Source organism: Ovis canadensis, chromosome 8 (assembly GCF_042477335.2).
Source record: "Ovis canadensis isolate MfBH-ARS-UI-01 breed Bighorn chromosome 8, ARS-UI_OviCan_v2, whole genome shotgun sequence".
NCBI classification, from domain to species: Eukaryota; Metazoa; Chordata; class Mammalia; order Artiodactyla; family Bovidae; genus Ovis; species Ovis canadensis.
Window position 1 is genome coordinate 57,861,429 of NC_091252.1, and position 12,511 is coordinate 57,873,939.

A 12,511-nucleotide genomic window follows, 5' to 3' on the forward strand; every position below is an offset into this window, starting at 1 on the left:
TGGGCCTTTACTAAAATGCTAAAAAGACCCTGTTTGGCATGGTCACTTTTTAAAGGGGAGATCCACAGTGTTGACATTAAGAATAGCATATGTGCAATGCGCATATAATAATTGGATACTTTATATGTTCTTAGAGACATGCAGAGGTTTTGTTTTAAATTGAAATACAGAAAGAGCTTTGACAGTGTTGTACATTTTGTGATTTTTTTATGTTAAATGTGTGGGCAACTGATAATAGAACCTAACTTATAGTGGCCTGAATAAACTCTATAGATTTGTTATTAGTATTAATATTAAGAATATTCAGAATTATTAATAAGTGCTTCCATGTGAATCTTGATTGTTGGTTTCAGGAGAAACCTGTAATTATTATCACAGTGAAGAGGTAGCCTCAGTGATAACATTTATAGTGTGCCTTTGTAACTTAAAAGATGACATGAGCATATTATTTGAAAGAAAGGCCTGTTTAAAGGGTCAGATGTCTTATGAGCTGGTTTTAAAAAGTCTGAATAATCAACTTTACTTCTGTGTTATAAAGTCTGTCTTGTCAGCAGGTGGCAGTTCTACTCTGCCACAGTTAATTAATAGATATTGAAGTTCTGAAATAGTTGGAGGCTCCAAGTTCTAACTAATAAATGTTCAGATCTATGCTTGTTCTGTCATGTCCCAAATTTCTAGCCAGAGCAATGGCGGCATGGCCAGGGTCCATTCACATAGATCACAGGTCAGGGCCAAAGCAAAATGACAGCTACTGTCATTGAACTAAAAATAACATGAATTGGACACAATTAAGAATTATTTCATAGTAAATTAAGAGTGCATGGGTGCACACCCTTTTCCATTTAGTTTTCCTTTAGTTGGGTTTTTTTGTTTTTAAAAACCTGACTTGACAAAGGAATGGAGTGTTTGTCCATCTTAAAGAAATTAGTTTTTAAAGGAGTTGCTTTTTTTGAACACATGCACCAAATTTTGATTTTGGTATTTTTGCCTTTTAATATTAATTGCATGGAAATATTTTTTTTCTGTCATTTCATATTCTTCTGCTGCACTTTTTTATATTCAGAAATTGAATTTAAATCTGCTTTCCTACATGAGACTAAAATTGTGGATCCCAAACCATGAGGGCTAAACCACGGAGGGAGAGGTACATATAATAAGAGAATTAATCTGAAAACATTTTAATTTAGAAAACAGTCATATGTTCAGAAGGAAATATTTCAATTTGACTTCCCTTTTAAAACCAAAGTTCTTGCTGCATTCCTTTGTTTTTCTATTTTTATAGATGAGGGATTGTGAAAAATACCTGAAATATTTATTTCTGGGTTCGCCATTTTGGACGGATGTTTGCATTGGGGGAGATACTTGTAATTTGGACATGTGCCAGTTTTTACACTCTTGGTGAAAACTGATCTTTGGGGAGAGCTGTCCATTCACAATAATTGTTAATAATAATATGTCAGAGAAGCTTACTCAGATATGAGTACAATCAAAAAAGCATATTTGATTGTGAACTTGAATTAGAAATTTGGTAGTAAGTAAAGAGTGACTTCCTGTCATTGTTTTGTAGTTTAAATATTGGTTTCTTTTATTATTTATCTCAGTTGCCATTGTGTCTCAGCGTGCCATCTGTGCCACTCTCTCCTTCTGATCTACCATGTGTCAAGAACAACAATGCGTTGCTCTCAAGAATTCCCCTTTTCCTTTCTTCCTGCTGAAGATATGTCAGTGGTCTGGAAAACTTCCATAGACCATATGAGCAGTAAGCGAAGGCTCTCTGGTCTGTGTGATGGTTTCCAATGAGGTATTTTGTCTTACTGTTAGTTATGGTTTTAGTATAACCTGATACAGTCATTCTCAAATATCAGAATCACCTGAAGGGCATGTTAAAACACAGAATGCTGGACCCGACCCTCAGACTCAGTAATTCTAAGTGGAAAACTGAAAATTACATTTTCATAAATTTCCAGGTGATGCAGTACTTCTGACCCAGAGATTACACTTAGAGAGCCATTGACGTAATGCTCTTGCTGTTTTTATATTTGCTTTCTTTTTGCTGGTTTCTTCTTCCCCTGTGTTCTAAATGTTGAAGTGCTTCAAAGCTCAGATCTGGGACCCCAGTGTTCATGTGCTATTTTTTGGTCACCGCACCCAAGGGATTGATTCGAAGTACCAACTAAATGCTAGTGACTCTCCCAGGTTTTTAATATTCTGCCTGGCTTCTTGACTCATGTTTCTCTTTCTTGATATCTCTACTCAGATAACTAAATAGACATCTTAGGCTTTATATGAGTAAATCAGAACTCTGTGCTATTAAAAAAAAAAATCTGCTTGCTTCATCCTTTCTTATCCTTTCTTAAACTGTTTCTGAATCTAGACATTATAATTGACTCATGTCTTTTCCTGTCCACCTGTCCTGCCTGCATGCAGATCATCAGCAAGCTCTTTTGACTTTACCTCTAAAACATATGGTTTATGAGATGGTTGGATGGCGTCACCGACTCAGTGGACATAAGTTTGAACAAGTTCCAGGAGATAGTGAAGGACAGGAAAGCCTGGCGTGCTGCAGTCCATGGGGTTGCAAAGAGTTGGACACGACTTAGCTACTGAACAACAACTAAAACATATTCCCCTGCTTCCCTGATGACTCAGCAGGTAAAGAATCTGCCAGCAATTCAGGAGTGGCAGGAGACTCAGGTTAGATCCCTGGGTAGGGAAGACCCCCTGGAGTAGTAAATGGTAACCTACTCCAGTGTTCTTGCCTGGGAAATCCCTTGGACAAAGGATCCTGGTGGACTGCAGTCCATGGAGTCACAGAGTCGAACATGACTGAGCACAGGAGCACAAAAACAAGCTAAAACATATCCCAGTTCTGCTCATTTTTCTGTACTACCATCAACCTTGTTCTCAAAGCACTTCTCTCTTGCTTGGGCTGCTTTTACAGCCTTCTGCCTGATCTCTCTCTATATATAAGCTAGCTTCCTTACAGTTCATTCTTCACACAGAGCCAGAATGATTTTTTTTTAATGTAAAATCCTGTCACATTCCTCCTTAAATTCCTCTAATTGCTTCCCATCACACTTAGACTGAGATTCAGACTCCTTTTCATTGTGCCAAGAACCCTCCAGGATCCAGACTTTGTCTGTCTCTCTGGCTTTCTCCTTCCTCACTCTTCCCTTTTCCCACTATGTCCTGCTTACACCAAACCCTCCAAGTGTTTCTCTAGGTCATCATTAAAATGTCACCTTTCTCAGTAAGGCCTAATTTAAAATTGGAGTGGGAGGAGTGCATGAATGTGTACACACACAGACGCAATTACGTTTCTTTTCTTCTTGGTGCATTTATCATTTTCTTGAAACATTAACGTCTTATATATATATATAAACCTATATATACACACATTTTGCTTCCTCTTTGTCTCCCTGCACACAGAGACTATAAGTAGTTAGAACAAGGAGTTTGGTTTAACTTGTTTACTTCTATATCTGGAATATTTAGGATAATGCCTAAACTATAGCTGGGGTTCAAATGTTGAGTAGGGATTGTAGGTTTTTCCCCCTTTAGGGTCTTTACATTAGTAGTTTCTTTGGTTCATTCCTTGTGTCCTTCAAATATGAAATTAGTCCATGGGGTCGCTGAGAGTTGGACACAACTCAGTGACTTCACTTTCACTCATCCCAGAAGGAAATGGCAACCCACTGCAGTGTTCTTGCCTGAAGAATCCCAGGAACGGCGGAGCTTGGTGGGCTGCCGTCTCTGGGGTCACACAGAGTCAGACACCACTGAAGCAACTTAGCAGCAGCCGCAGCAGCAGCAACCTCCTCAGATGCCTTTTATACTATCCAGCTATAAATTTCCACATAAGTTTGTCCCATTATTCAACTTTTTCTTTTTATCCATGGCAGTTTTTTATAAGCTGTTACTTATCTTATTCATCTTTTTATCTCACATGCTTGCGAGCTCAGTCATGTCTGACTCTTTGCAACCCAAAGAGTAGGCTATAGCCCACCAGGCTCCTCTGTCCATGGGATTCTGCAGGCAAGAATACCAGAGTGGGTTGCCATTTCCTCCTCTAGGAGATCTTCCTGACCCAGGGATCAAACCTGCATCTCCTGCGGCTCCTTCATTTTCAGGCAGATTCTTTGCCACTTGAGCCACATGGGAAGCCCCATCTTTTTGTCTATTGACTGTCTTTTCTTTCTTCTCCCTATCCCCCGCTTAAATTGAAAGTACATTTAATGTGAATCTAGGCTTTTGTCTTATTTATGGCTTATCTCTTGTATCCCAGATGGTAGCTGAATATAGTAGACATTCAAGAAATATTGGTTTAAGGAATAAATGCAGTTCATTGTTCTGTTGGCTTTAGCTTCACTTCACCTTTTCAAAGCAGGAGACCTTACCCATTTCTCCCCACCTGCTAACTGGACCCTCCCCTTCGGCTTTCATTGATCCTCTGAGATGCAGCTGAGCGCTGCATTTAGCTTCCTGTATTTTGAGCTGTCTGCCATCCAACAGCCTCCTTCCTGCAGTCAGAAGACACTTCAGTGTTCAGTTATCCTGTTTTTCTCTTGGCAGGAGTTTTTCTGTTCTGTCAAGGCTGAAAGAATGGGGGGCCTCCCTCTGACTGTCTCCTTTACCACACTTAACTTATTTGCAGCTTCCCATGTTGGCAGAGCCTGTCCTGTGAGGCTGCCTTCTCCTACAGATCTCAGTGAGAAGTTGAGGGGGAGGGGGCATGGAAATAAGTCTTCTCTACCCTTGAATCCCTAAGTCTGTCCTGAAAGCCACCATCTTAGACTCTCATCTCTGGCCCTTTTCAGCTGGGAAGTGTTTGTGTGTGTGTGTGTTATTGTTTTGTCTTGAATTTCTTCTCTACCTCACTTTCAACCCTTGAAGGCAGGGATCAGTTCTTTATATATTTTTTCTTTTACCCCTAATATTTATGCCATTTGAAAAGATGGGAAGTTACATTTTGATTCTGTGATATGGTGATTTACAAGAAATATGAAAAGAATCTACCTGCAATGCCAGAAACCCTGATTTGATTCCTGGGTCGGGAAGTTGCCCTGGAGAAGGGATAGGCTACCCACTCCAGTATTCTTGGGCTTTCCTGATGGCTCAGACGGTAAAGAACCCATCTGCCATGCGGCAGCCCTGGGTTGGGAAGATCCCCTGGAGGAGGGAATGGGAACCCACTCCAGTATTCCTGCCTGGAGAATCCCCATGGACAGAGGAGCCTGGCAGGCCGCAGCCCATGGGGTCACAGAGCTGGACATGACTGAGAGACTCAGCACACATGTACTTGGTCATTCAGATGACCAAAATATTTCTTAAATATATTTGGTCTTTGTCTGCAGTTTCTGGCTCACAGCTCCCAAAACCCTCTGAATTTTGTAAGTGCTGAGAGATAAAGATGTCCTGAGGTTAATTTTGGACCACACCTAAGAACAGGGCTGCTTGCCAGGAGAACCAACAATGTGATTAGGGGGTTGGAACTTTCAACCCCACCCCTCTGACCTCTGGGGAGGGAGAAGGGCTAGAGGTTTAATCAATCAGCAGTGGCCCAGAAGGACGGGTTTCAGAGAGCTTCCAGGTTGGTGAACACATGGGCACAGAGAGGGCATAGAAGCCTTTGGTGGGAGAGAGGGAGGGTACAACACAGTCTCGCAGAACTGAGCCCTTAACCTGTGGGATCTGATGCTCTCTCCAGGTGGATGATGTCAGAATTAAACTCAGTGGTAGGCTGTCCAGCAGGTATCTGAGGAGTGCTTGAAAGTGTGGGGAAATCCCCCTCCACATACTGGAATTTAGTAATCAGAATCATTACATACACAGAAATATAATTCATTAAGCACTGATTCTGTGCCTCTGAAGGAGAAGGCGATGGCACCCCACTCCAGTACTCTTGCCTGGAGAATCCTATGGATGGAGGAGCCTGGTAGGCTGTAGACCATGGGGTCGCTAAGAGTCGGACACTTACTGAGTGACTTCCCTTTCACTTTTCACTTTCATGCTTTGGAGAAGGAAATGGCAACCCACTCCAGTGTTCTTGCCTGGAGAATCCCAGGGACAGGGGAGCCTGGTGGGCTGCCGTCTATGGGGTCGCACAGAGTCAGACACGACTGAAGCGACTTAGCAACAGCAGCAGCTGTGCCTCTGACCTTTGAATTATTACAGTTATTTTTTCTGTTATGTATTTCAGTTTACCTGTACAACCTCAGGCATCTTGGACTTTATTTAATCATTTTAGATCTGTTGTTTCACCATACACGTGAAATATCACATGGCCCTGATGCATGCAGAGGCTTCTTAATAAGTTCATGGACTCTTATCTTACATGAAATGCCTGTTTTATATTTCAGAGTGTTTCCAAAAAATTGCTGTTGTAAATGAGAGGGAGAAAGTTTATCATGTCCTTAGTTGCCCACATTGTGTTCTCACGGTTTTAAGTTGCAGGCTCAGGTTGGCCATCATCTGAGCACTAGGTGGCACTTGAGCATCGCAGTGAGTCGTGCACACCTTACACAGTTTTTGCAACAGATGCACGAGACACAGATGTAATGTTTGAAATCCCTGTGGGGGCATTCTTGAGAATAGCAAAATGAAACAAGAGACTTGCTGAGTACCAGTTGCTTTGAGGTATCTGTAAATACATGAAAAGGGAAAGAAAAGTGAAATTACTATCCACTAAGTCCTGTCTGACTCTTTTGTCACCCCATGGACTGTTGCCTGCCAGGCTCCTCTGTCCCTGGAATTCTCCAGGCAAGAATACTTGATTGGTTAGCTATTCTCTTATGAAGCCATTCCTTCAGGAATTTTCCTGACCCAGGGATTGAACCCACGTCTCCTGCATTGGAGGCAGATTCTTTACTGTCTGAGCCACCAGTATCAGTATCAGTTCAGTTGCTCAGTCGTGTCCAACTCTTTGCAAGTCAGACCTGAGCCACCATTTATAAATACATAGTTGGAGAATGTATTAAATTACTTCCCAATCGTTATTCATAGTACTATTAACAGACTGGTCTCTCCATCCTTTCTTTCTTCACCTGATACTGTCATAATGTTGAAATTCATTTTAGGTGTGCTGTTCATTGTGGTTAATTTGAAAGAAATAAGTAGTATAACTCCTCAAACTTACTCATACCCAACTCCAAGCATTTATTATTATTTTGTGGTATATAAGAAAATGTCTGATTTTGACTTATGAACCCTATAGATAATATGCTGAAGAAAATGTAAACATCTCCCTTTTACTGTTGAGAAAACAGAATCTCAAAGACATTAATTTGCCCAGTATTGGTAGCTAGCAGGCAGACAGAGTCTATATTTAAACGCAAGTCTGTTGGGTTTCAGATCCTAGGTGTGCTCTTGCCATTATTCCAGTGGTACCAGGTTTAGCCAATCACTGTTCATGTTAAAGTAACTGGATGCAAAGTTCAAATAAGTGACATTGACTCCTTTCCCTATGAGAGGTACGGAGGAGGGCCAGAGCCTAATTAGCAGGGGGTCCCTGAGCACCAAGGGCCAGGAATGGAAAAAGAAAAGTCGCCAGAATCAAGACAACTCAGTTTCCTTTAGGCTGATGGCATACAGGCTTCCCAGGTGGCTCGGTGGTAAAGAATTCACCTGCCAAGCAGGAACACAGGTTTGATCCCTGGGTTGAAAAGATCCCCTGGAGGAGGTCATGGCAACCCACTCCAGGCTTGCCTGGAAAATCCCATGAACAGAGGAGCCTGGTGGGCACCAGTCCACAGGGTCACAGATGAGTCAGACACAACTTACAGCCTAAACAACAATGACATCAAAGGTTGAATATAAAGTGAATTGTTTATAATATGTGTTTCAAATCCTGGCTTCTCTGACTCTGTGATCTTGGGCAACTTGGCAACTGTGTGACTCAGTTTACTTACTTTTAAAATGGAGGAGGATTAAATATGTTAATGCACTAAAGCACGTAGACTAGTACTTGGCACATGGTAGACATTCACTGAATGTTAACTGTTTGGGTAGTTTTATACATTAAGCAGCATGAGAGATGTCCATACTGCTTTTGTAATGTTTGAAGTGGAATTTGAGTTATGGCTAGAGTGGCCATCCATTTCAGCTTACAACTAACTATCCTGGTATTTACTAGCACTTGTTTCTCACTCTGGAAAGAGTACCTGTTCATGTAAGTTTGCCTGAAGTGAAGACTTCCTCCAAGAATGTAACTGCTCCTTTCTGACGCATGATACAGATTTGCATGCGTGCATGCGCAGTTGCTTCAGTTGTAGCTTACTGTTTGTGACCTCATGACCTGCCTGGCTTCTCTGTCCATGGGATTCTCCAGGCAAGAATACTGGAGTGGGTTGCCATTTCCTTCTCAGCTCAGTGCTTACTGCATAGAAAGTACATCATTGGTGAGAACTGTAGATTTTTCCCTTAAGGAAGTACTTAGATCCTTTGGAATTTGAAAGATTGAAGTAAGTGGCACATAACTAAGGTCATTTTCAGTGATAAAAGACTGATTTTATTCTAATAAGTATCAAAAGCTATTCTTTTGTTGTTGTTTTAATATAATGGCGAATTTCAAACATCAGTAAAAGTAGAGTAGCTTGAGAGAGGAATGAACTCGAGAGCTACCTGTCAGCTTCAACAATAATACAACATATGGTCGGTTTTTATTTTGTAACTTAAAAAAGTAACTTTAATGAGATATATTTTACATATCACAAAATTTAGCCATTTAAAGTATACAGTGATTTTTACAATTTACTAAGTTGTGCAAACATCACCGGAAATCTGTTTGCAAACATTTTCATCGCCTTGGTAGGATTCCTCCTACCCATTTACAGTTACTCCAAGTTTCCACTCTCAGCCCCAAACAATGACTGATCTACTTTTTACCCCTAAAGGTTGCCTTTTACAGACATTTCATATAACTGGAGTCATACAGCGTGAGGTCTCTTGTGTCTGTCGTTTGAGCTTAGTAAGGTTCATCCGTGTTGTAGCATGTATCAGTAGTTTATTCCTTTTTCTTGACGAATAACATTACAGTGTATAATATGCCGTGTTTTGTCTGTCCTTCACATTGGCCAGTCTTTTATCATCTATATTTTTATCCTTTCCCTTCTACTCCCTACCCCACTGAACTATTTAAAAGCTATTTTTAATTTCATAAATATAAGAGCTTAAAACATTGATTATGTTTCTGCTTTCTATTTTTGTTTTTTCAAACCATCTTCTCTGTATCTTCTCATTCATCTTGCCTGTTTTAATTTGTTTTCTGTCTTTAAGAGTCCTTTTTTTTAGTTTTGGTTTTGAGAATGAAGAGGTGTCTAGAGCATAAACTTCCAAAGATAGAGACAGTGCCTTTCATTGTCTCCTTGTTTTAACGAAAATTCATACTGGCTCTGTGGCAAATCCCGATCGTGATGATTTCTAAAATCTTTAACCTTTCAGGTTTGCTTCAGCATTATATGTGGGCTGGATCTATTTGTTTCTGATTCTCATGGGGTTTTTTTGTTTGTTTGTTTGCTTTTAACTCAGGTTGTTGGAAGAGGAGCTTTTGGAGTAGTATGCAAAGCCAAGTGGAGAGCAAAAGATGTTGCCATTAAACAAATAGAAAGTGAATCTGAGAGGAAAGCTTTTATTGTAGAGGTAAGTTGAAATGTCATTTCTGTTGTGTAGTTCTTTACCTAAGATACTCTGTGAATTTGATATTTGTGAAAAACAAAGTGTTTCTCAATTGTCATTTCTCTGGGTTCTTAAACATCAGCAATTTAGTTGAACTAAAGGGAATGCCATAGGAACATATTTTCATTCATACTCTTAGTTCTGATTAAAGATTAGAAGATTTAGCTGCATAAATGAATTCATCCCTGAATTAAAATACAGTCTCTTCCATGTAATTCAGATCTATTTCAAGGCATAGAATTTAAATTTTAAAATAGAAAAGAAATGGTAATCTCTCCCATTATCTAAAGTTAAGAAGGGAAATTTTATGCATTCATTTTTGACTGAATGTTTTAAGAAATTCGAATGAGATTATTTTAAGGAAAAATTATGTCAAATTGGCTTTTCTCATTTAGCATGAAAATTTATAGCTGTTCTCTTACAGATTTGATGATGGAGAATTCAATAATCATGAGATTATTTATTATCAGGTTCATTCTTTTATGCTGTTTTGTATATTAGATTACAGTATTTGAATAAATCAGTGATTTTATAACTTTTTAACTTCATTGGCCAACAGAAGTGGTCTTTACCTTATAAACTTTCTGAATTTTTATCTGTGATTTTATTTAATTATAATGTCAAAATATACTTCCTGATATTTTTAAATGCATAACATGAAGTAGATTTTTGTAAATTAGTTGAATGAATTGAGAGATACTGATGAATGGTTTGATGTCATCATGAGGAAAAATGATCTGTAGTCGAGCAGTCTGGCTTTATCTTGCCTTACTCAGTTTTTGTTTATGGTTTAAATGAGGATATTGATCAGATACTGTTGTACTGGCAGTTTCCTAAAACTAGATAAAATCATATGTATTAAAGTCTAGGAATCCAGTCAAAAAGATGATAATAGCTTGGAGAAAAAATTTTTCATCAAAGTTATAGATACACATAATTTAAATTGTTGAATGGTTCTCCATGTATTTTTATTAAAACTCCCGTGTATCTCCTCCCATCAAGTTTTCTCCTTCTCAGAGGCAACTACGTTGAGTTCATCCTTAGTTTTTGTTTGATGTCCCTCAATCCAGACTCACACCTTCTCTATATTTCTATCTCTGTGTTTATCTCTGCATTAAATATGTATCTATATTTAGAGAAGATATTATTATACCTTCTCTAAAGAATCAACTTCTAATCTTTTTTTTTTTTTTAACTTTACAATATTGTATTGGTTTTGCCATACATCAACATGAATCCTCCACAGGTGTACACATGTTCCCCATCCTGAAATCCCCTCCCACCTCCCTCCCCATACCATCCCTCTGGGTCATCCCAGTGCACCAGCCCCAAGCATCCTGTATCATACATCGAACCTGGACTGGCGATTCATTTCATATATGATATTATACCTGTTTCAATGCCATTCCCCCAAATCATCCCACCCTCTCTCTCTCCCACAGAGTCCAAAAGACTGTTCTATACATCTGTGTCTCTTTTGCTATCTTGCATACAGGGTTATCGTTACCATCTTTCTACGTTCCATATATATGCGTTAGTATACTGTATTGGTGTTTTTCTTTCTGGCTTACTTCACTCTGTATAATAGGCTCCAGTTTCATCCACCTCATTAGAACTGATTCCAATGTATTCTTTTTAATGGCTGAGTAATACTCCATTGTGTATATGTACCACAGCTTTCTTACCCATTCGTCTGCTGATAGACATCTAGGTTGCTTCCATGTCCTGGCTATTATAAACAGTGCTGCAATGAACATTGGGGTACACGTGTCTCTTTCAATTCTGGTTTCCGCGATGTGTATGCCCAGCAGTGGAATTGCTGGGTCGAATGGCAGTTCTATTTCCAGTTTTTTAAGGAGTCTTCACACTGTTTTCCATAGAGGCTATACTAGTTTGCATTCCCACCAACAGTGTAAGCGGGTTCCCTTTTCTCCACATCCTCTCCAGCATTTATTGCTTAACCTCTAATCTTTGGGACAATAAAGAGGCTTTCACTAGCTGTTTGAAGACAGGGAAGGAGGGAATCTTTGGCCTAATTTTAAGCGATTTCTCTGCCCTTTTATTAGTAATCGCTTATGTGACTAGCTACCTGGTACTGTCACCACTCCCCAACCTTTTGGAGGTTTTAGAGTTAAATCTGGTTGCTTCTCACTTTTTCTCATTTGCTTTTAGATCTGTAGTGTCAGTTATTGCTTCTCATTTGCTTTCCAACTTCCAAAAATGTGTGCTGTTTTCTCATATCACGTTTTCTTCATCTTTCTGAGTTTGTCTTGAAAAAAAGTACCTTTCCTCTTTTGGTAGTATTTGATGGGGGAGCAAGAGTAAATGCTTGAACAATCTGCTATCTAAAGCTCAGTACTTCAGAATCTTAACAAGGTGAAATATAATAAATAGTGATATTAAGTCTCTTAGGATTAAAAATCTAGAAATGTTGGCTGTAGAAAAGTTCAGCTTTCTAGTAGCATGTGGCAAAAAGGTTTACCTTTGGGCTTCATATGAGCCAGCAGTATTATGTAGATAATAGAGAAGGAGACGGAGAAGGCAATGGCACCCGACTCCAGTACTCTTGCCTGGAAAATCCCATGGACGGAGGAGCCTGGTGTCTATGGGGTCACTAAGAGTCGGACACGACTGAGTGACTTCACTTTCACTTTTCACTTTCATACTTTGGAGAAGGAAAGGCAACCCACTCCAGTGTTGTTGCCTGGAGAATCCCAGGGACAGGGGAGCCTGGTGGGCTGCCGTCTGGTGTAGCACAGAGTCAGACCGAAGTGACTTAGCAAGAGAAGGAGAGGAAGAAGAAAGGGGAAGAAGCAGAAAAGGGGGAGAAGAAAGAGTA

The 12,511-nt window shown here is 39.7% G+C and overlaps 1 protein-coding gene across 11 annotated transcripts in view; it reads left to right on the forward strand.

Annotated features, from left to right (window-relative positions):
* MAP3K7 (mitogen-activated protein kinase kinase kinase 7) overlaps nucleotides 1–12,511 on the forward strand; it is a 74,067-nt gene that overhangs the window by 4,786 nt on the left and 56,770 nt on the right. For all 11 annotated transcript variants that reach the window (XR_011258593.1, XR_011258595.1, XR_011258594.1 and 8 more), the window contains exon 2: nucleotides 9,526–9,636. Coding sequence is in view for 2 of the 11 variants with exons in the window: in XM_069598264.1 (XP_069454365.1) it covers nucleotides 9,526–9,636 (111 nt within the window). In the remaining 9 variants the exon portion in view is untranslated. The remainder of the gene's footprint in view (nucleotides 1–9,525; nucleotides 9,637–12,511) is intronic.